The sequence below is a fragment of the Chaetura pelagica genome, unplaced genomic scaffold (genome assembly GCF_000747805.2).
Source record: "Chaetura pelagica isolate M959 unplaced genomic scaffold, ChaPel_1.0 scaffold531, whole genome shotgun sequence".
In the NCBI taxonomy this organism is placed as follows: domain Eukaryota; kingdom Metazoa; phylum Chordata; class Aves; order Apodiformes; family Apodidae; genus Chaetura; species Chaetura pelagica.
The window spans coordinates 197,898-219,953 of NW_009952362.1; the positions used below are offsets into that span (position 1 = coordinate 197,898).

A 22,056-nucleotide genomic window follows, 5' to 3' on the forward strand; every position below is an offset into this window, starting at 1 on the left:
TAATTCTGGGGAATGTAATCATGTTGGTCATGAGTCTCAGCATTGTTGCAGTTCAGGCCATTGCAACCTTTGCCCCAAATGGTTTTTGCACATGGCTAAGAAGTTTCCATGGGCCAAAGACAAGTTCCAACAAGTGATCCAGATGTGGCTGCCTTGCCCTGGAGGGTAAAAAAAAGCCTAATTGTACAGGCATGACCTACTCTATGGAAATTGCCTTCCATAGAGGATAAGAATCCTATGTCCATTTAATTAATAAAACTGTTCTGTTCTCATTAAGCCCTACCTCAGACATCACCTGGGAATGCTGAAATCTCCCTGTAGCTGTTAAGGTGCACTTTAAAATACTGAGAAAAGGATTATAAAAACAAATGGCCACGCTGAAGAGATGTTGACATCTGAAAGAGACTGTCTCTTTCCAATAGTGTTCAATTGTGTAGGTCTTAATCCTACAGCAGCTGAACATTTTGCAGATTCATTTCCCAGGCATACACCCTGAAACTATACTGGATTCCTGAGAAGTGCTCCACTCCACTTCAGAGAACTTCACTGGTGGTCCAGTAACGGGCAGTGCTTCCTCAGACGGGAGCTGGGGGAGGTAAAAGCTTTTTCTACTCATCACTGTTCAAACAAAAGGCATTAAAAATGGGGGCGTTCTTATCCCAACAGCAGTATTTGATAAGTCATCAAGAAAACAACTGACCAGGATGCTCCTTCGAAGCATCCACTTCTTAGAAGTGGCCTAGAACCTTTTTCACTGTAATGTTCATTGCATATAGCAGAACAGAAAATAGAAAGCCTCTATTTCAGTCTAGATTTTCGAAGTCAAGTCTGCCAAAGAGTTGGTATAAATGAAGTGCCATGCTTTTGTCAGGCCCGTTCAAGTGGGACACCTTACTGCTCAGCAGGTAAGGAACCCCAGAGGGTTAGGCACAGTCTACTTAATCCCTCCTCTGGCCCCTTCAGAGCTTCTTGCTGGGATTTGGCCTCCATTTTTCCCCTCATCACTTCCTTTCTTGCCCTCTTCAGACAAGCTGAGGAACAACCTCTCCCTCCTGAAAAGGTGAAGGTGGCCATCCATACAACCAAGAACAGGAAGAATAACAAGGAGCCCCAAAACTGTGGGACTTGCTTCTGCTCCCATCTGCAGACAAAGCACCATTCTCATTGTTCCCTCACACCCTTGTGAGCAAAACCTTCATCCTCCAGCCTCTCTGATGATCCTTTGGTCAGCCTGTCTCCAACTTTTTGTCCTCTAACCCCTTCCCCTTCAGCTTGGGCTTGATACTTTGGTTAAATGGGAAGACAAGACAATGCAAAAGTATTAGAACAAGGGAGGGAGAGAGATATACTTGGTGTTGCTAACCTCCCCCAGGAATGGAAGTAGTTGCTTTAAAAAAATATTCTGATGCAAAGTCTACATGTATAGCTCTACAATATGGCTGTAAAACAGCTTGGAAAGAGGAAAAATACAGATTAGCCTTAATCTGAATTGGAACCATTGTCACACATTCCTGGCTCAGACAATTAACTCATTCAATTAGGAAGAAAACAACAGAGAGCCAGAGAAATGGGAGGTTGGCACAGAAAGGTTGCAAGTGTTGTGATCTATTTCAAGCATTACCACCCAAGGTGCCCTGTTGAACTGCCCTATTGATGTTTCTCCCTCCAGGCTCCAGAAGGATCTAAACAAAAACAACATTTGTGCCCAGTGCCTGACCCAGGGTGGGCCTGGTCAGCTATTACACTTCTTAGGTACCACAATTATGGATTTATTCGTTGCTGTGAAAACAGCAGCCACTTCTGTCCCTCACCAGAGCAGCTTAAATAAGCTTTCTTTGCCTTTATGTCTGTGGGATGCTGATGCATCATGCTTTAAGACAGTCCTTGAAGGAATATAGAGACACATTTTTTCTCCACTGAGAAACTGTATTTTGAAGTAAACCTCTGACCACTGTAGATATCTCCTCTTATATATATTTGAAGCAGAACATCACCTCCACTCCCCATGCCATCTCTTCAAGATGTAGTATGTTAAAGAGCTGTATCTTGAAAAAATACTTGATTAGCAGATTATCAAACACACAAATCCAACTAAATTGCACAAGTAAGAGGACTTGCAGCAAGCACTAAATAAGGTCTTAGACTTTAGTCCTGTTTGCTGAGTTTAGTCCTGTTTAGTTTAGTCCTGTTTGCATCATGGATGGCCTGAGCAGGGCTTGTACTCGGGAAGAGCCGCTGCATTTGTGCAGGGTATGGGGGCAGACATGCTGAGCTGCAGTCAGTAGCCCAGTGAGCACCTTCCTCTCCCCGGCAGAACTGGTTGCTCCAGGAGCTGCCGGGGCTCCTGGCCCCGCCGGCACCACGCTGCAGACCAATCTCAGACCACTTCCACTTGCCACGTAAGCAGAGCTGCCTGGCGTACGCTCGACCCACACACACTGCTTGGAAATGCTCACATCTGGCTTTCACGTGACTCGAGCGTGCCTCAGAAATTCATCATCTGGACAACTCACTCCTGCAGGGGAGAAATCCACAACCAGAGAGCCCTTTCCAGAGTCAGAAGAGAGCACTGGGACAAAAGGATCATGCGCTCGACAAACTGCACAGTGACATGTTCACCAGCTGCATTTTCACAGCCTCACACAGCTCTTTGTCACTTCTAAAAGTACAAATGTAAAGAAAACTTAGGCCAAGCTTTCCAGTCTGTTTACTTCTGCAAACATACAGCCCACTTGCAGACCCAGAAGTATCTCGGATTGTTTAGTTTTTGTTCTGGCAACCATAGCTCACATTAACTCTTTCCACATGGCAAGCGAAAACTGCTTCCCACATGATCAGTGTGGTACAGCCCCTGCACATACAGTTTCGTAGCAGTTCCGAGTTCTTCTGGGAAGTGCCTAGAATATCTGAACACTAATCCACATCTACAGCTGTACAAACTGAGAGCATCACCTCTCCAAGGAAAAAAAACAGCCTCCAGCACTGCCAAGGAGGAGCCCCAGCCATTGCTCTTGGTATGTCACAGCTATGTATGCACACTAGGATTCTTGCAAGACTCAAAACACAACTGTGAAGAAGTCATGTATCCAAGCACAGAAAATGTACCACAGCATTGGCATGTTCAGGCAGCCTGTTTTAACTGGCAGCAGACTGAGCTGGCCAGTTGGTTCATACGTTGTAACTCATGCTGAACACCTTATAAGTAATGTTTCCAGTCAGCTCTGGTTAGATGAGCCGCTCCATCCAGAGCAGACTGGTGAGGAATTTGCCTGTCACGTAGCCTGGATGTAGGTCAGGCAGAATGTGACAGGTATAAAACCATACACAAAGCTGGAGGCACTTAGGAAAGGCTATTTTAGGGGCCAGTGCTCTCATAGCGTAAGGGGACACACTCTGCCATCAAGGTTTCCTACTCAGAAGACAGATTCAAGTTAAGTAATTTAAAATACTACACCAGGAGGCGTGCTCCTCTCAGCTAGCCAGACCTGTCTGTGCCATGCACAGACTCCTGCAAAGGCTGAAGATCATCATCCTCCACTTCAGTTCCCAAGTGCATTTCTCCCCTGCCTTACCTAACATGTCAAATTCAAAATCTGGTACCACACAGTTCCCTCTGAACAAGGGAGGAAAAACACACTTGGGCAGCATTAACACCATCTGCCACCAACTGACAGAGGAAGAAGACAGAACAGGAGCAGATGGAAACAGAGAACTCCTTAAAACCACGAGAAATGCCATCACACCCCTAAGGCACCCAAGTGCTTTCTCAGCGCTCAGCTGAAGGCTCTCCAAGGCACTTTCAAGGGTGCACGCTGTTCTGCCATGGCTGTGCTCGAGCCACACCTCATACTTGCAGTCCTTCCCTGCCCACTCAGCCTCCCTGCCCTCTCTTGCTGACACAGGACTCCACACAGCATCGATGCAGAACTGGGAACGGCCATGAGCACAAACACATTCCTTTCCCTAATCCTGTACCCTGTCTCCACATTTCAGTTTTAAAGCCAAGGAGCAAAACAAAAAAACCACACAACACACAAGCAACTCTACTCTCTTATCCCGTCTTCCTCCCACTGCAGCATATGGGCCACCCAGAAGACTACAGCAATTCTATACATCTAACAGGTCCCTTGTCTCGTCAGCAGAAAACTGAAGCAGTGCAGAATAAAGTCTCCTATCTGCTCTTCTCTTCAGTAGCCTCAGGCAGGAGTCCAAAGCATTTCAGTTTAAGCAGTGACTTTAAAAAAACGGTGTATAAGGAGAAGTGTGAGATCAGTTTCCTCCTGCCAGAATACAAGACTGGATTTGGAGTGTGGGATTGGAGTGGACAGACTCGCATGCAGAATTGGGTCACACACACACACACACACACAAATGCTGCAAGGAGATTAAGTCTGTCTGACTTAGCTGAAGTTCTTCTTCAAATACCACTCTGTCAGTGCACCTGAGCACAGAGCAATAGTCCTACTTTGGGAAAAAATACAGACACTTACAGGCTTGTTAAAAAAAAAAAAAAATCAGGAAAAAAAAATTAGCTGTGTTGGGAATTAGTGCATCAGGCAAAAGTCAATAAGCTGAGCAGAATTTAGAGTTTAGCATATTCACTAGTTGAGGAAGAATAATACTCTATCATGAGAAGAGGAACCTTGTCATCAAGGACTGAACTGAGGATGCACAATGAGATAAATTAACTGCTAATTCCTTCCAGAACCAGACCCAAAATGTACATCCCCAGTAATTACATACTAAGGTTTGTTTGGTCCTCAGTTGCTATGCTTCTGCCTACTCTATCCTTCTTTCACTACTAAATCCTTTATCCTGTTTAAAAAAAAAAAAAGACAAAAAAAACCCAAAACAAAACCCAAAACAAAACAAAAAACCTGTGTGAGAACCAAAATGTACTGCCAGAATCTGCTGTTTTTAAATTCCATGCAGTAATTAGTACATACAGCCAAGAAGGTTAATCGTATGATGGGGGAACAGATCCTGATTTCTGATGAAGAGCAATCTTGTCAGTACATGCTTGTGAAGTTACAAAATAGCAGCTGGCCAACTATCTTGTCCAGCCATCCTCATCAACAGGCCAAACGCCATCAAGGAGCCAGTTCACCAACGCTGTTTCTGCACGAATTTAGAAAACAATGCAAGGAACACAGCACACACATGTGATTCATCAGGACACAAACAAGAGCACATGCCTCAGTCTACAGGGATCATGTCATGCCACAAATTTCTTACAAGGATTAATACACCAAGCCTAAGCTACATGGTTTAAGATGTTCCTGGGACCTTGTCATGGGCTTGGACAAACTTAAATCCCTATTCACCACCTTAAAAAAGAAATTAAACACCTTCCAAGCTGAAGCTTTTCTTTCAGATGGAGTATAGGGAGATAGACTTCAGAGACAAACTAACATTTCAGTTAAAACCCTTGTTCTATCTTTGCTGCTGTCACTTGGGCTCAGTTTCATTAAGCAATAACCAACTGCTTGTTTCATTACTTACACAGTCAACAGAGGTAGCCCCAAGACATTTGCTGCAGTCACCACCTTGACAGAACATGTGTTGCCCCATGTTGGGATTCACCATGTTAGTTAATTGGGTTTTTTCAACATTTTTAGTAACACTTTAAGATTTGGCCCCTTTGAGAACCAGTTTAGAAGGTTCCAACATCCTCTGGCTGAGAGGAGAAAATTGAATCAGATTTAGCAGTCTACAGAGTCAGTTAAGGCATGACCACAGTATGCCTGCAGTTGCATTCACAGCTCTTCTAATATTGAAAGGGTATCCAACACTCCAGGTGACATCCTATCAATACCACAACAGCCTTAAAGCAAAGGGAAGGCAGCACTGTGCCTTTCTCAGAGAGGTCCTTAATTCTTCCTTCACTGCAGCCATCTCCCACAAATATCATGAAACATTTGCCAGGGCTGGAGGCTGTATGCTTCCCCCTCTCCCTGTACCTGTGAGTAGCTAAATACCTGCTGCAGAGCTATGAAGCTGGCAGAGAACTCCACACTCAGTTGCACCTGCAAAGCTTTGTCCCTAGGGTCAGCACCTCAGTCCTGCAACAGGTAGAGACAGCTCTAGCCCCACATCCTTGCTGGTCCACCTAATTGTTCACACATTTGTGACTTCATTGAATGATTAAACACATACCATCAATTTTCTGTGTATTGCCACAACGGAGGCAGTTCAAACTGAAGTTAAGAATATAAAGCTCATTTATTAAAAAAAAAAAAAAAAAAAAAGTGAGACATGGCAAAGAGCTGTAAGTGCAGGCTAGACATGTGCAGTGTGACAGGACCAGAAAGGTTAAGCTCTAAGGTGATGAACATAACTCAGTTGTAAGTAAAGAAAAAGGCAAAAGTTAAGCCATTTCCCTTTATAATTACAAAGGAAGCAGAAAAAACTATCCCTGACAACTCAAAGAAACAGCAATTAAGCCATTTCCCTGGTGCTGACAGAGCACACATCTTCAGCGTGCAAAAGCAAGGAAGAGGGTTTCCTAAGCAATAAAGAATTAGGCTACAGAAATAAATTTGCTGTCAACTCCACCCATAAGCCCAATACAGCAATCCCACAAAGTGATCAGCCATGAGGGCCCTTCGTGTTGTTACAATGATCTGCTTGTTTCTCACTTGGAGACCCCACTTCTGTCATTGTTGCAACCCTCTCAACTCAACTTAATTTCCCTGTTGAGGGAAAAAAGCACATTACAGATGTTTCTACTAAAAGTTTGAGAAGGAGCTTCCAAGAGACTCCAAAGCTTTTATTTACTTGCCAGCAGATAGATCCTTCCTAGTTTTAGATTACAGGAGAGAAAGGCAGCAGATATTGTCTGGGTGCTGCCATATTCTGCTTGTCCAAAAATTGGACGTGGGAACGAAGCTGAAGGGTAGTTCTCTCTGCTGAGGAAGCCAAGCCTCATCAGCATCCTCACAGAGACAACACTGGCTTGGACCAAATTGTTAAGTTAATATTGTAAGTGCTCAATTACAGGGGCTATTTAAATTGACTTCAGCTGGCAGACACAACCAAAATACAACCAGTGTGATGCAGGCAGGATCTGGTCAACTAGAGAAAGGACACTGCAGTGCTGGTGGAGCCAAAACCTTTTTTTTAAAAAATAAGTTTATTCCCCCTTAGTCAGAGGAGCACGATACTGCATAGCAACAAGGTGCCAGAGACGGCTGCCAAGCAGCAGCTTGAAGCCAGCTGTGTCCCCAGCAGCAAGCAGAGCACACAGAGCAGTGGGAGCGAGCAAGTAGTGATGTTTATGTTTTTCAGAAGGGGGTGATCAGCGGTGCTCCCACCAGTGCACACTGAAAGCAGTAAGCACAAGGGCTTGGCCACCACCAAAGCACATGGTGGAGACCTATGCCTTAGCTTTGAAAGCAAAGGTAAAGCAGCATCTCTTCTTCTGGGTCTGACTTCACTGAAGGGGAACCTTCTCAGTAATTGAGGAGCACTGAAACTCAAGAGTTGAAAAGCTGTGGAGCCCACACCAAGTCCCTCTTGACACCAAACACCAGATTCCAGAGGCTTGCTTCAGATTCATGACTGGGGAGCTGTGAACAACTGTGGCGTGGTGTAAAAACAGCCAAGAAAGATTCTCAGCAAGGAAAATGGGCAAGATCATCTCACTTCAGGCATCTGAGACTTGCTCGAGCCAGCAAGGGTTGCGTGTGCATGTGTATGACAACTTTGGAGAAAAAAATTGTACTCCAACTGGTTTTACAGGCCACCTCAGGATTAGCAGATGTCTCAAGGGTTAATTAGCTCACCGTACACAGATGGTGGCTGGTAGGGTTTGCAGAGTGGATTAACCTAATTTGTGGTTTGTAATGTACCATGCAAATATCCATTACTAGACTTGCAGCAATTCTGCCCTTATTTTCATTTGAGGAGGGAAAAACCACACAATGGATGCTTGCATAGAAGTAATGCCTGTTTTGAGTGACAAATGGGTTGCTGTTCACTTGGTTAATGCAATTGACAAATTGGAATCCGAAAAGTAATTCCTTCCATTTTGTTACAGAGGGTCTGTGGAGAGACCTAGATGAGACCATTTGTTGCTAGTGTACTGAATATACCCACAGTAACCACTCCTTACAGTTGTACTGAGGTCTCTTCAGCTCTGACAGATGGTCACAGAGCAACAATTCAATTGCCTGGAAATATGGAGAAAGCTTTCTGAAGCAGCTCTGCAGCATGTCATGTAAAGCCCTACAAATCCAAGGCAACAGCATATGTGACAGTTTAAGCCACAGCAAACATGCATTTGCCTACTCAGAGCCTCAGTTACTTCAGTGAAGCTCCAGGCCTCTGAGCAGACTGCAGGTTAAAGGATTTTTAATTAGATCACATCCAAGGGCTGCGTGTTTATATAGCACTTTGCACAAGAGGAAGCCTGGCTCAGGGCTGGCATGCACAGATGCCCCAGAACAGTGCAAAACTCCCTTGTGTTTAGCTAAGGACATGTCATGCTATTGTGTTTGGTTCAGAAGGTCTCAAATGTTTACAACCAGTATCAGCTACAGCCATAAATGTTTCCATAACTCCTATTAAACTCTGAACTTAACCAATTTCTCCCTGCTCTGAGGAGAGAGCACAGGACTAGCTAGACACACACTCTGGCAAGGCATAGGTCAGGGTAGAGGTGACGTTGGCTGACAGAGGCATTCCCCACATGTTTCTGCAATTGGCCACACTTGTGTCATGCCTCCACATGCCTGAGCCACGGCAGCTGTGGGATTCCTGACAGACAGTGCAGGACAGCCGTGCTGACGCCCAAAAGACCCCTCCCAGCACATCTTTGATCAAGACAGAAGATGTGTTCACAGGTCTTATTTGCTGGGAGGTGCTTGATTTTAAAAGCACCTATTTGTCTCTTGTTTAAAGACAGAGTAGTGTCTGAACCGATGGAGGAAACTACATTTCAAAGCTATTTGTTATCTTAAAAGACTCTCCCATCACACCATGGGAATCTGTGCATATTTACCACACCACTTGTTCAAGTGTCATAAAGCTGCTCTTTGTTAGAGGCTGTTAACTACCAACTCCCTTGGCATATTCCTTCATTCATTGTGCATATACTCCCACAATATCCAGCTCCTAGCAGAATGAAGCATTCCCCCACTGCTCTAGAATCAGGCAAGAAGATGGCTGAAAACAGAGTGCCTTTATGCAGCTCACTTTAGTCAGTGAGCTGCCTCACATTTTTCCCAGTACAGGATACGTGAAGAAAGAATGCCTCTAAACCCCACTGTTTCCAAGCCCTAGCTGCATGAGAAGCTGGGAAGCAGAGATGAGGAAAGAGTCTCAAGAAGAGACCTGGCAGCATGCAGAGGTGGGACAGCAAAGAGAGAGAGCCAGACCTGAGCATGTGACTTGGGATGCTTGAGGCAGGAGGCCAACAAAGAGCCGAGCAAAGCAGAATCCACACCTGGCACCTCTGCTACACTGATCAACTTAGTCTCTCTTCCCCCAATGTCATGGCAGATCAGCTTCAACTTTCCCCTAAAGCTGCAGGAATGGAGGAGGAGCGACTTCTTACACTCCCAAAGCATTCCTCACATCTCTTGCAAGAATATTGCAACTCCTGTGCATGTCAATTGGTGCACTGAGCCCAAAGCCATCCTAGTTTGTTAATGCTGTTCTAGGTCAGTGCTAATTCAGGTTGTTCCAGAGACTTCAACATTTTTCAAAAGTCTTTACACAGCCAAGAACATCCCCCAGTGCTCAGATGTGGCAGTCTCTGCCAGGAGCTCCCCCACTCAGCTCTGCCTTCAACCAAGTCTCTCGTATCTTTATGGTCTGTCTTTCCAGAGAAATTTCTGCCACCAATTTAATTCACTGGCCACTATGCACAAGCACTTTACTTAAGAGGTCCTGGACATCCAGCTGCATCTCTCTAAAAGGATCAATTTTTTTAAATTGCAATTTAGTAGCTTTGTAGATTAGGAGGATGAAGTGTGCCCTAGTTTACCATGTGAGGTGAGTACCATGTATGCCTCTTCATTATCACTACCTTCCTCAGGGAAGTTCAAGGAATAAATACCTCTAGTATCAGCCTGCAAAGGCAACAGCCATTTAATGCACAGGACAGCAGGGCCAAGCAACAGCTCTGTTTTAGTGCATCACTTAGCTTATTAAAGGACTGCAGCATAAAAGCTTTCATAATTAACCAACAAATCCATCTAGGCAGTGACATCAACTGGAGTTCAATCTATTACATTCATCTTTCCTTCCTTCCCAGAGACTAAACCATTGCAGTGTTTATTCATCATCTCAAAAAGCAAGAAGGAAAAAAAAAAATCCTCCCCTCCCCTGCAAACAGGCCAGAGATTTCCAGGAGTTGCTATTGGTTTGAAAGGCCTCTCTTTGGATGCCCTGGATGCAATTTGGAGCACCCAAGACTCCAAACAAAGTCAATGAGAGTTGCAGGTGCTCAGTGCTGCTTGGAATAAAAAATAACAGAAAAAAAGAAAAAAGAGAAAGCCCTGACACATCCAGCTCAGAGCAGCCAAACCCAGAGGCCCATAATTGCAGGTCCCTATTGAAAACACATCTGTAAAAATCACTAAGAGCTAAAAGGGGAGGGGAAAAAAATGGATTTATACAGTTTCAAATCAGTTTTATAGGACATTTGAATCCAAGATCTTAAAAACAAAACACTGAGCTAGAGCCTTTGAGACAGCCCAAACCCAGACACAGGCACTGAGAACATTTTGCATCAAGTCTCACCAGAGCCTTTTGGAAAAGCAGAAGAAACAATGCAGAACAGAACAGAAAAGCTTTCCTTCCCCTCCAGAAAAGAACCCCAACTCTCAGGCTGCATTTTGACTGTTTGCTCAGTAAGAATTGATTTTAAGAAAAAAATGAAAGAGAAATTTAATACAGTTATCCTCTCAGCCTAGAGAAGGAGCTATATATATATATAGTCAGAGTAGAGCAGTCATTTTAACTGCAATACCGTATAGGGTGAGTTTCATCTCCTCTTCAGTGCAAAGGAAAGAAACTGACAGCTGTCTTTAGCAGGCTCCAGCAATAAAAAGTTAAACTGCTACACAATTTCATGCAACACAAGATAAAGGGAAGGTTTAAAAGGGAGGGTGGGGGTGAAGAAGTCCTTTCTGTCATCATGCAATACATAGAAAGCCTGGTATCTTACCTGATTTTCTCTTTGAAGAGCCATAGTCCCTGAAAAAAAGACAACAACAAATAGACATGGTTAGAGCTGCAAACGGTGGCGAGAGAATGGGTACCTCCCAAATTTCCACCCATATGCTCAAGGGCTCATCTTGCGTGCTCCCTCCTTTAAAGAGGAGGTCAGGGCTGCAAGGCATTGACAGGCAGGGACCAGAGGGATCCTGAGCAGCACCAGCTCATCAGTAGCAGCAGCTGGGACTTCTGCAGCACCAGGGGCTGGGGGAGCATGTGATCAACGAGACAGAACAAACCATCCACAACCAGCAAGGCAGGGGAGAAGGGTGTCATTTTCTCCCCTTTAAATTGAATTATTAAATGCACAGCTACTGAATTAACCCCTGACGTTCCCCTGGAGAGGAAAAGGGAATATTAACTGTTTGCTGCAGGGGTGCGGCTGATACAAGCTTAACTGGCATTGCTTGCAGTCCTCTCCTTTCAGAGGCTAATTAATTTGTGAACAACCTCCAGATCCCTTCTAGTTATCTCTGACAAGCGCTTGTCTTCTGCAAGGAAAAATAAAACAACAAACAAACCCCAAACTTCACCCTTTCTTCTGTTGGATGGGGAACGCACCCTTACTTTTCTGTAGTGATTTAAAGGGTGCTGGCACCTTTGCTGGTGGCAGAAGAGCTGAGAGCTCAGACAGCTGCTACAGAACCGGGAAGAAATCACAGAAGGAGGCTGCGAGAACTGATCTGGGAAAAGCAGAACTGAGGACAAAAATACTTGGCTCTGGCTGTGCTTCCTCCTGGTGCTCTCCGGAGCCTCTCAGACCCACCTCTGAAATGTTCTGCACAGGCAGGAGCCCAAGCAATGAGAGCCCAGGCAGAGCCAGCGTGGCTGCGCGGGCACAGCGCCTGGGCACGGCACACACCGCATCCAGTGGCACCAGTGCTGGGAAAGCCGCCTGATGAACCCACTGCAGAGGCAGGCTGTGTTTGCAGGAATGTCACTGGAGAGTCAGGCTGCAGCCTGGGAATTTGTGGAAGTCAGACTGTTGGGACTGGGGTTTCGCCCCTTGCAGCATGCTGTGTGCTCCGGAGGAACTGGCAAATCATTGTCCCGAACTATGTGTTTAATTTTGGGAGAGTTTGAGGGATCATCTGAAGAAATGACACATGTTTCGAGGGCAGAGGTAGGTCTACCCATACATTCTGTTTCTTCCAGCAGTTTGCACGCGTCCCATGCTGTACAGGTCTAGCATTTGCTTCCAGTGAGTAATAACTGCTTGGGAGTTTTTTGCAGCCTCTTTGAATTTTTCAGTGCCATTTCTATTTCAATTAAATGGTTTTGTCAGCCATGTCTGCAGTTGTATTTGATGTTAAGATGCTACTGCTCTTGAATAGGCTGCTTCTTCTACAGAAGTGATATCATATGCACATATAATGCCTGCTATATGGTACCCAAAACAGAAACCCCTCAGAATGAGCCAGGGAAGGCACAATCCCTGAAATGTAGTCCTCTGCCCCGGCTCTGCTCCCACACCAGCCTGCAGGTTTGTGGTAGCTGTTAATACAGCTCTCTTGGCATGTTGAAGTCTGTGTTTGGTCCTGCCCTGAACTGCCTCTCTTCCAACAGCACTGAACAGTGAGAAGGTGAAACCCTCCTGCTGAGATCCACACACGTAATTTGCTTTAACCTAATATCTCCATCGTGCACATGCCTGATGACCACTTCAATCCCTTCTGCCCTTTGCCTTCTGCAACAAAGCTCCTGGACCTTCTCAGCCCTACAGTGGGCTCAGCTGGGATTTCCCTGTGCAGCACATCATGTCCCCACCTCCCACTAGTTGTACGCAGCACAAGAAGGTTGTACCCAGCTCCTGTGTTAGCTTGCATGATGGTGCAGCTGGGAGCAATCCCTAGAAGATACACAAGACCATCCTTCCAGTCTTTGCCAGAAGGCCCCCAAGACACATTTCCAGGGCAATCTCCTGACAGTCAGCTGTGCTAGGGGAGCCCACAAGCACTCTAAGAGAGGTCTTAGGTGAACAGAGACTGCACAGCAGGGTGCAAACTGCATCGGGGTGAAAAAGTCTTGACTCTGAACTTGAAAAAGGAAACCTAATTCCTTTTTGCCACTATATATAAAAAAAAAAAACCAACAAAAAAAAACCCCACACAATTTACATTATTAGAAACGGTGTACTGATGGATTGACATGGTTAATAAGCAACCAAAAATGGATAAAGGTGCTCCTGAATGTCTTTGCACACCAGATCAGGCCAAAGTTGGTGCCCAAGTTTGGAAAGTACTGTAGAAGATGATTTGTCTGTGCTCTTGCTGTGCAATGGCAGCAAACACCACAAAAGGCTCAGAATTCAAACCTCCATCCTGGATGTTCTCCCACATCTTTTAGCTGAGTCTCTAGCTGGGTTTTGGGCTTGTGTGACTGACTGCAGTTAGGTTTTAACTGAGGCTTGTTCTTTTAATTCTAAAGCACAACTCATCCATGCAATTTCAAGAACGTAGACATTTTTTTAAAAAGCAAAAATTTGAAACTTGTTTATTTCTACACAGAGATCATCAGATGACAAGAGATATTACTCCACAAAGAACTTTTTCACTTTTTTTTTTTTCTTTGTTCAGTTCCTCATCTGGCTGGCTTTTCTTCCACAGCACAAAGCACATAATTTATGGAAGTGTACTTGTCCTTAAGTCTCCTCACACAAGCCCTGCAGTGGGCAGACATATTCCACATCACACCACTAATGCAAGCACAGAGTGCTGTACTCAATGTGATGTGACAAGCCACATCTCTGACCTACGACAAACATGGTGCCAACAGAGGTGGTAACTGTTTATGTGGGCCAGGAGCTCTGGTCCAGTGAACCCCATTGTTGCTTCCCTCACGGTTTCTGCATGGTAAAAACAAACCTTTAGATTAGTTTGAAGAGGGAAATAGCCCCTTACTGTCACTGCAAAGTGCACAGCTGAGTGATTCAGGGCCAGCTACAAGAGGATGCAGCAGGAAGTAGCTCTCAGTGATGTCCTTTCGAGATCAGGACAGCAAGTAACATCATCAAAGGATCCACAGTGTATTCAAACTCTTGAAAGCCCAGCTCTGCTTCACTCTCCTCTCAGTGTAGAAGGCTTATAACTGTGTTATGTTATGCCACAGTCTCTGACCAGGCTACTGTGAGGAACATCACATGAAGGGAGGCACCATAATACACCTTCCTACTTGCAACCAGGATGTCCCCCCAGGTCCTTGGTATGGCAACATTTTAAATCTTATAAAATGTCCTTCTCATAATGAAAATGAAGATCAAAATTAACTGGGAACTTCACTCAACTAAATACTTCGCAAAAAGAAATGGCTGCTGCCCCAAATTTATGAAGGAAAACATGAGGGAGACAGGTGTATTACATGCTTCATTGATGTGGAGCTCCAGCAGAAGGCAACAAAACCTACAACTTCTGGTCTTAGTTCCCAGCCTTAAGCACAACATCATCCTTCCAGAAAAAATTAAATGATCATTACAAATATGTATTTGAACCACCACCACTCCTCAACTCACAAGGCTCACTTTAAAAAAAATCCAACACATCAATCGATCTTTTGGGTAGGTTTTCATATTTTCATTTATTCTTTCTGTAACTCTTAAAGTCAAGTCTTATCAGTTTCTGATTTTGGAGTTCCTGAAGTCCATGTATGCCATATTTCCTTGTCTTGTCACTTTTCAGTACACCCAAATTTCACTCATAAAATCAGGACAAAGTGGTATCAAGTAAAATGGAGCTCATTTCCCCAGTGAAACTGTAAAAGCCAAAACTTGTTCCTCACAGTGAGGATGGGGAAAAAATCACTGCTGAAATAGAAACCAAAGAAGGTATAGTAAATAATCTCTCTAGCTGAGTAGCGTGTTCTTTGTTTACACACTCCTTTCTGCTAATGAAGAAAGCCTGGGCTGTTGCTTTGCAATAGCAGCAGCAAGGAGCCCTGCCTGACTCCATGTTTATTTTTCATGTTCTATTATTCTGCAAGTGATTCATTGATGTCTTTTCCCATGTGACAATCTTATAAAGTGAATACATCTCAGCCTCGCTATTTTCAGAGGAGCATTAGTGTGAGGCTGAAGTATTGGATTATGTCTCCAAAACAATAAAGGAAATTACTTAATGGTTTCTCATAACTATAAAAAATTCCAAGTAGAAACTCTGGTCTTCTCCTGCAATGCAGACTGCACTGGGCACACTGCTAGTCCTTAAATCAGACACAAAACCTGGCCCTGCAGAAGAAAAACCCTTCCAAGGAAAGGTTCAATGAATGTCACTTCTGCAGCTGCACAGGGAAGCTACCTTCTTTTGAGCTCTTGCTCTTTTTATCTTTTTGTCTTTATACACACACTCATATTTCCATTCTTCTTCCATTATTCTAAGAGATCAGACACCACCACCACAATTTCCCTGCCAGCCATAGCTACAAGAATAGCAGTGAAACCAGTCAGTGGAACTAAAAATAGCACTGGTAGGTCCCTTCTTCATTAGCCAGGATCACTCCATTCTTGAACAAATGCCCTTCACAAAAGTAGCGCATTTCTAGCCTTTTTCATATTACAATATTAGCAATTTTATCTAAGGCCTTCCTGTGCGGCACCACCTTTAGCCGACACTAAATCTCATCACTGGCAAGGGAAGTACTGCTAACAATGTTAAAGTATTGCTGGTGCCAAGCACATCACACAAGCTGGACACACTCTTCTTGCTTTAATGACAAAAGAGAGGAAGACCATGACCACTGCTGTAGAGCTGATGGCCTTGCTATCTCATGAAGCTGTTCACAGTCAACATTTGTGAAAGATAAAAATATCTTATGTAATGGAATTTGTATGTCACTTGCAATCTCATTTAATTATGAGAGTTTTATTAACAATGTTACGGGAAAGTTTTATGGCATACCCTTGATTTAGGGACTGCCTTTGCTGCTGTATTCAGTTAGTAAACATTGGTGTGTGCATGTGTGTGATTTTATCTATCTAATGAACACAAACAAGTAGTGGCACAACTGGAAAGCTGTTTAACAAATGAGGTCTATCCTGACATTTATTGGATAAAGCCTAAGAAATGTTCCAAGTGGAGAAGACTGGAGGTGACCAGGTGTGCCTGTGATGGACCATGCCTACCTCATTAGCCATAATTCTAATTCAGTTTGATTTGTATTTGGCCCAACAGGTTTCTTCTTCATCCTCCATGGAGATGAAACAAGTCAGCAGAAATCTCCTGCAGGAATGAGGAAACCTTCAAAGCAACACTGCATCAACTGAGGGGCTGCAAGGCTGCAACTCGGCTCCTGCACAGCTCCCCCTTGGAGGTGATATATTCAGTTGGGGGACCTCATCCCTGTGGTCTCCGCTCTTCAAAAGCTTCTCCCCTTTGCCACGGCACAGCAGACCAAGCAAACTCACTCTGTGGGATTCCTCTTTTCTCAGATATGTCACCTTTTAGCCTGGGGCCTCTGCCTCTCAGTAAAGCAAGGCTTGGCTTGTTTAGCAGAGATTTCAGACAACCATGAGTTTCAACCTTGACAGAAAACAGTGCCTGCAAAGCTTGAGGAGCTGTCAGACCCACGGAGGAGCATGGCCAGGGGAGCTGTACAGCAAACACTTCATCAGACAAGACAAAAGCTAAAGGGGGAGTAAATCATCTTATTGTCTGTTTCTCAGTGTTTGCTGTCCAAAGTAGATGAGACAGTGACAAACCCTCAGTAACACAGGTTAATCAGTATCCTCTTGAGTATTTTAATATATAAATTAAAATTGGTCCTTTTATTTGTTGGCTTTTGCTAATTCAATGTTTAAATACATTGCAGACATTTATGTTCCCATGTTCCTTAATTCCTAGAAGTCTTTAGTGGTGTGGGCAGGCTACAGTGGAGATGTGTGACTCTTCAACTCGGATTATTATTTAATCACCAATGATTTGCCAGGCAGATTAAAAGCACAGAAATGTTTTAAAAAGCAAGTCCACTCCTTCCTTCCCCACACTACACGGTTTGCAGTCAGTAATGAAGATTTCTTTTTCACAAACTATTTTTCTTAGCACCACTATCAGATTCCATTACAGTGTTTTTAAAGTAAACCAATACAAAAAAACTTTGCTACTGCTCTTTACACTGGCAGCAACTTAAGCCTTGAGAATGTACTTGCATCTTGAAACTCTCCTAACTGATTTTCCTCAACAGCCATACTGACATTTTCTATTTGAGACAAGGCACAAAATCAAGAGTGATTGAGAACTCTCACTACGTGCCTGCCTGTCACCAAGACCTGTGGCTGGAGGAGCACCCAAACACATTAATACTGTACAGACACACAGAAGCTATGTGGAGAGTGCTGGGTTAAAATCTGTATTCATGATACTGAAAGTGCAAAAGTTTAACCATGTGCATGAACGCATTTCCATTCTCACTCAGCTCTGACACCCATATGACACATAATTAAGCAAAATTAACTCTGTATGTTGTGCAACAGGACAACAAACTCAAGCACATGGATGCATATAGCTATATGTTTTTCCCCCAGCACTCCATCCTGTGTAATCATAAAAGCACAGCTGATCTCTTCCCCAAGCCAAATAAACAGATGAAGGCCTTTTACATTTTTCTTTTCTTTTTTCTTTTCTTTTTTTTTTTTTTTTTTTAGAAAATACTCTGCTCATTTCCTGATATAAATTGTTGCATTGTGGAACCCTCTTGAACATGAATCTGTCCTTTCTGTGGAGAGGTCGAGTTTTTCAGCTCTGTCAGAAAGGGCCCCATTGTGGCAATGGGGAGACTTCAGAATTCCTTGCCCCAAGCAAAAGGGACTTGAGGGGCAAGAAGAAAATCTGGCAACCTGACTTGAGCCCAGGCATTTCTTGTTGGCTGGAAGCTGTCTCTGCTTGCTGCTAAGAAGTCTTCATAGTGTGGCTGTAACCCTGGCATAGAGCAAACAGCACAGATGTATATCTTGTATACTTCTGGTTAGGCTGCAGTGATTTTCTCTGCATCGTATAACAATGGTGGCCCAGTTTGGCTCACCAGGACACAGTTGGATTTAGTGCTGACTTCTAACAGCTCCCTTGAACCAAAGGTAAAAGTCAATCCAAATTCTCCCTGAGAAACTCCAAGCACAACACTGGGAACTCATCTACAATTCTTCCCTATACCAGTAACCTTAGCTTGCACAGAAAAGCCAAGGTGGAAGGAGATGGACACTGCCTCCTCTCCAGCAATGCTCCCTGCACCTCAATCCATGGATTTCTACTATGAAGGGGAGGTGCAAGACAAGGAAAACCAGTGTCCTCTGCTCTGCATTCAGAGGAGCCTGGAGATTAGCCCTGCACAGCACAACCTGTCTTCTGCCACCAGGTCCAACATACAGAGGATGCAGACAGCTCCAAGGTAAATTACAACCCCATGGACCATCTCAGCCTCATGCAGACTCACAGTGTTTGGGGACAGCTGTCAGCATATTTTTGTGTGTGTAGAAAGGGTATAGAAGGGCACAAGGTGGGTTCAAGGCATCCTGCCCCTTCCCTAAATGGCTGGGGAATGTCACAGATTCCTGTCCCAAGATTCCTCAGTGGTGAAGTTGATCATTTGGCTCCAGAGTGCAACTTCAGTATTTGACTCAGGCTGAGGAAATGCAGAATTAGCCTCTTGAATTTTTCACAATTATATTTTTTTATGAACACATTGTCCTCCTGGAGAAAGACAAGGCTTTGGAGTTGCACATTCAGCATTTCACCAGGCTGTGAAACATGGGGCAGGGCCAGCTGACAGCACAGACCAGCCTCTCCGGCACCAGGGAGAGATGGCTTGGAAAAGTCTGGAAGCTGCAGGACAGTGGAGCAATGAGCTAACGCCATGTGATCCTCTACTGCAAGACTTCAGCAGCCTTCAAAAAGACAACACAAATGTTTATAGCAAGCTTTTTCCTGGAAAGAACTAAAAAACCATGATCTTGCCTAAGAGTCACATCCTCATCTGGTTTTGTTTTACCCTGTTTATTCCTTCAGATGGCAAACTTCTCCATAAGACAGAAAAATGTATTTACCTTAACAAGAACTCTGGGTGGAGGTGCTCTTCACCTCCTCTAAACTGACCTTGCTTGTCCCTTGTGGGGAGGCCAAATCTATCTGTCTTACAATGACCAAGCATGTGTTACTTTATTACAGCCTTTATAGCATAAATGCTGAGTGATAAAAACAAGGTAATAAAAATTAATCATTCTCATGTGCAGCTTTTCCAGTTGCGCTCTTCCCTTTGGGATTTTATTAAATATTTCTACATGCAGACACACTGTATGTTTAAAAGATGCATCTAATGATAATTTTAAATTAAGTCCTGAATATCAGAATCATAAATTCAAATGTACCTTATAAACTAGTCAAGCTAATGAGCTTGCATATGTATCATACAAATATGATTAAGAGCTTAAGAAGGCAGCACAGGCTTTGAATCTTTACTTCATTATTTTTGAGCCCTTCCTGATTTGAGGGTGAGCCCCTCAAATTCTAGTTTCCATAGGAGATTTGGGTTCGACATCTGATCTGCAACCACATGGCCCATCCAGGTTTCTAAATTGCAGCTTGAATAGTTATTACAAGAAAAAACAGAGTCCCCTTGCTGTCCCCTTCCAAAGCCACCTTCCTTTCACTGTTTTGGACTAACTTTGCTTGCAGCTGTGTGTATGGTGCACAGTCACTGTCTCCTCCATCCCATGGTGGCACTACTCCCTGAAGATAACCTTCTCAAAAGAAGACATCACCCACTGCTCTCACCAAGTTGCTCCTGCTCACAGGAGGCAGGATACCACCACCTCTGCCAGTGTGTGCATGGAGACCAACAGTGTCACTCCCAAAACTCATCCCAGAGAATTCTTGCAAAAGAAGAGAGGGAAGGAAGAGAAGAAAAGCTGCAAGTTACAGATTTCCAAGCCTCAGTCCCAGGTACAGGCACAGATTGTCCAAAAAGGCTTTTGCCACTGAATTACTGCACCAGGAAGAACACTGGGAGCATAGCACTTTAAATCAAATTAAGAGAAGAGCTTCTGCATGCAACACAGCTGAATCATGGCACTCACTGGTGTTAGACATTGTAATGGCCAAAACTAAGTCATGGGTTCAAAAAGCAATGAGATAAGTTCATGAAGTAAGGATAAATGGTGCCTATTGTACTTGAGGCTCTGGATGCTTTGACCCAAAAAGTCCCATAACTGCTGAATGTCAGAAGCAGAGAGGATACAGATACACAAGGGAAGCTCACTCTGTATTTGCTTTGTTTCTTGTCTTGGCTATAAGCCACTGCTGGAGACAGGAGGCCAGATGGGGCCCTGGTCTCACCTAATTGTGGCCTTATAATATCTTCTCCTGTAAAAGATCAGACTGGATTAGGATATATTACATCTAAATCATGCTGCATTACTCAGCACATTAAATTGTCCTTAATCACATACTTTGATGGTCTAGATTCCTGCTTAAACTTACCTCCTGTGCATATTTCTGTGCCTATTCTGTTGAAACTGCTGCTGAATTTCAACTGTGCATAAGCAGGCTCTGATGAAAAACCAGTAAGCCTCTTTGATCAAGCTTTCATAGGACTCATCACGGGGACATATTCTGCTGTGGCAAAATGGTTTCCTCATCCTGTCTCTTTCAGAAATGTTTTGTGAGCCTTTAAAGGCAATTTAACCCTGATTTATGTTAGCTAAGCGATTTCTGTTGCACATGTGAGTTACAAGAAAAGGACTCTCATCTCAATTTGCTACACTGTACAGGAAATCAGTTATAAATGCTGGAGTGCCTTCAGTGTCTCTGATTTCAATGCAGAGGAAACTAGCAATTTGAATAAATACTTCATCATTCCCAATTCTCCCATATGCTGCATCCAATATTTAATGAGAGACAACCTATAGGATGTTTTTTTTGGTAAAGGGTACCAAGCTTCCCCTGGCTAAGCTGTTTACCTAAGCTGTTTCCAGAAGTTATTCAAGGAAATAAATGTGCAATTCTTTAACAGAGAGCATATGAAACATGTTGATGACTATCTAATAAAATTGAGCAGGCATTCAATGAGAGTGAGTCACCTCATCACAAGTTTAGAGACGAGGGATGTAGAAAAGGTGACTAAGCAAGCTCACGCAGTAACTCAGGGGTGCAGCAGCAACCCAAAAGTTTTGATGACTGGCATCGAACCAGCCTCCGGCACAGGTTAGAGCAGGGACAAACCAAGGGACAGATGCCAGCTGAAGGATGGAAGCCACCATGAAGGGTGTATGGCCAGGAGGTGCATTGATTAAGTGCTGTGACCTCTGCTGCTGCTCTGCTCACAGTGCTGCTGAGCAAAGGAACACCCCAAAATCAATAAATACTTCAGGTAAAGGTTCTCAAACAGTACAGAAACTGTTCTCCCATGTTTCCATTTGCCAGAGAGAATGATGGTAACTAATAGGGAAAAAAGGAACTATTTCCTGTGAAATTTCTTCTCTTTTCCAGTTTGAATCTTCCACACCAGTCTGTGATCATTGCTCCACACTAGTTTTTGACAATTGCTCCTGTCTGCTTTGTTTGCCACTACCAGCAAGAGCTGGACTACAACGTTTTTGTAATCCCCCTTTTAGTGACCTAAACAACAGTGGTCTGGCCTGCCTTCCTGCTGCTCTCCCCTCTTGCTTGCAGGAAAGCCCTCAGCACAAGCAATGCCCTCTGGTCTACACATCAGCCACATCCCACCTGTGAGCATGGTTCTCCATGATGAATCTGCAGCGGCTGGTGACAACAAGCCCTGAGGAGTCCCACAGGAATGTGACCCTGGAGGGAGCACCATTCAGAAGGCAAAGCAGAAAAGCCTCCACCTGTTCTT

The 22,056-nt window shown here is 44.1% G+C and overlaps 1 protein-coding gene across 1 annotated transcript in view; it reads right to left on the bottom strand.

Moving 5' to 3' along the window:
* Window positions 1–22,056, bottom strand: part of SH3PXD2A (SH3 and PX domains 2A) — a 209,944-nt gene that overhangs the window by 80,039 nt on the left and 107,849 nt on the right. Inside the window, exon 5 of the mRNA XM_010007894.1 lies at window positions 11,174–11,202. Within this exon, the coding sequence (XP_010006196.1) occupies window positions 11,174–11,202 (29 nt within the window). The remainder of the gene's footprint in view (window positions 1–11,173; window positions 11,203–22,056) is intronic.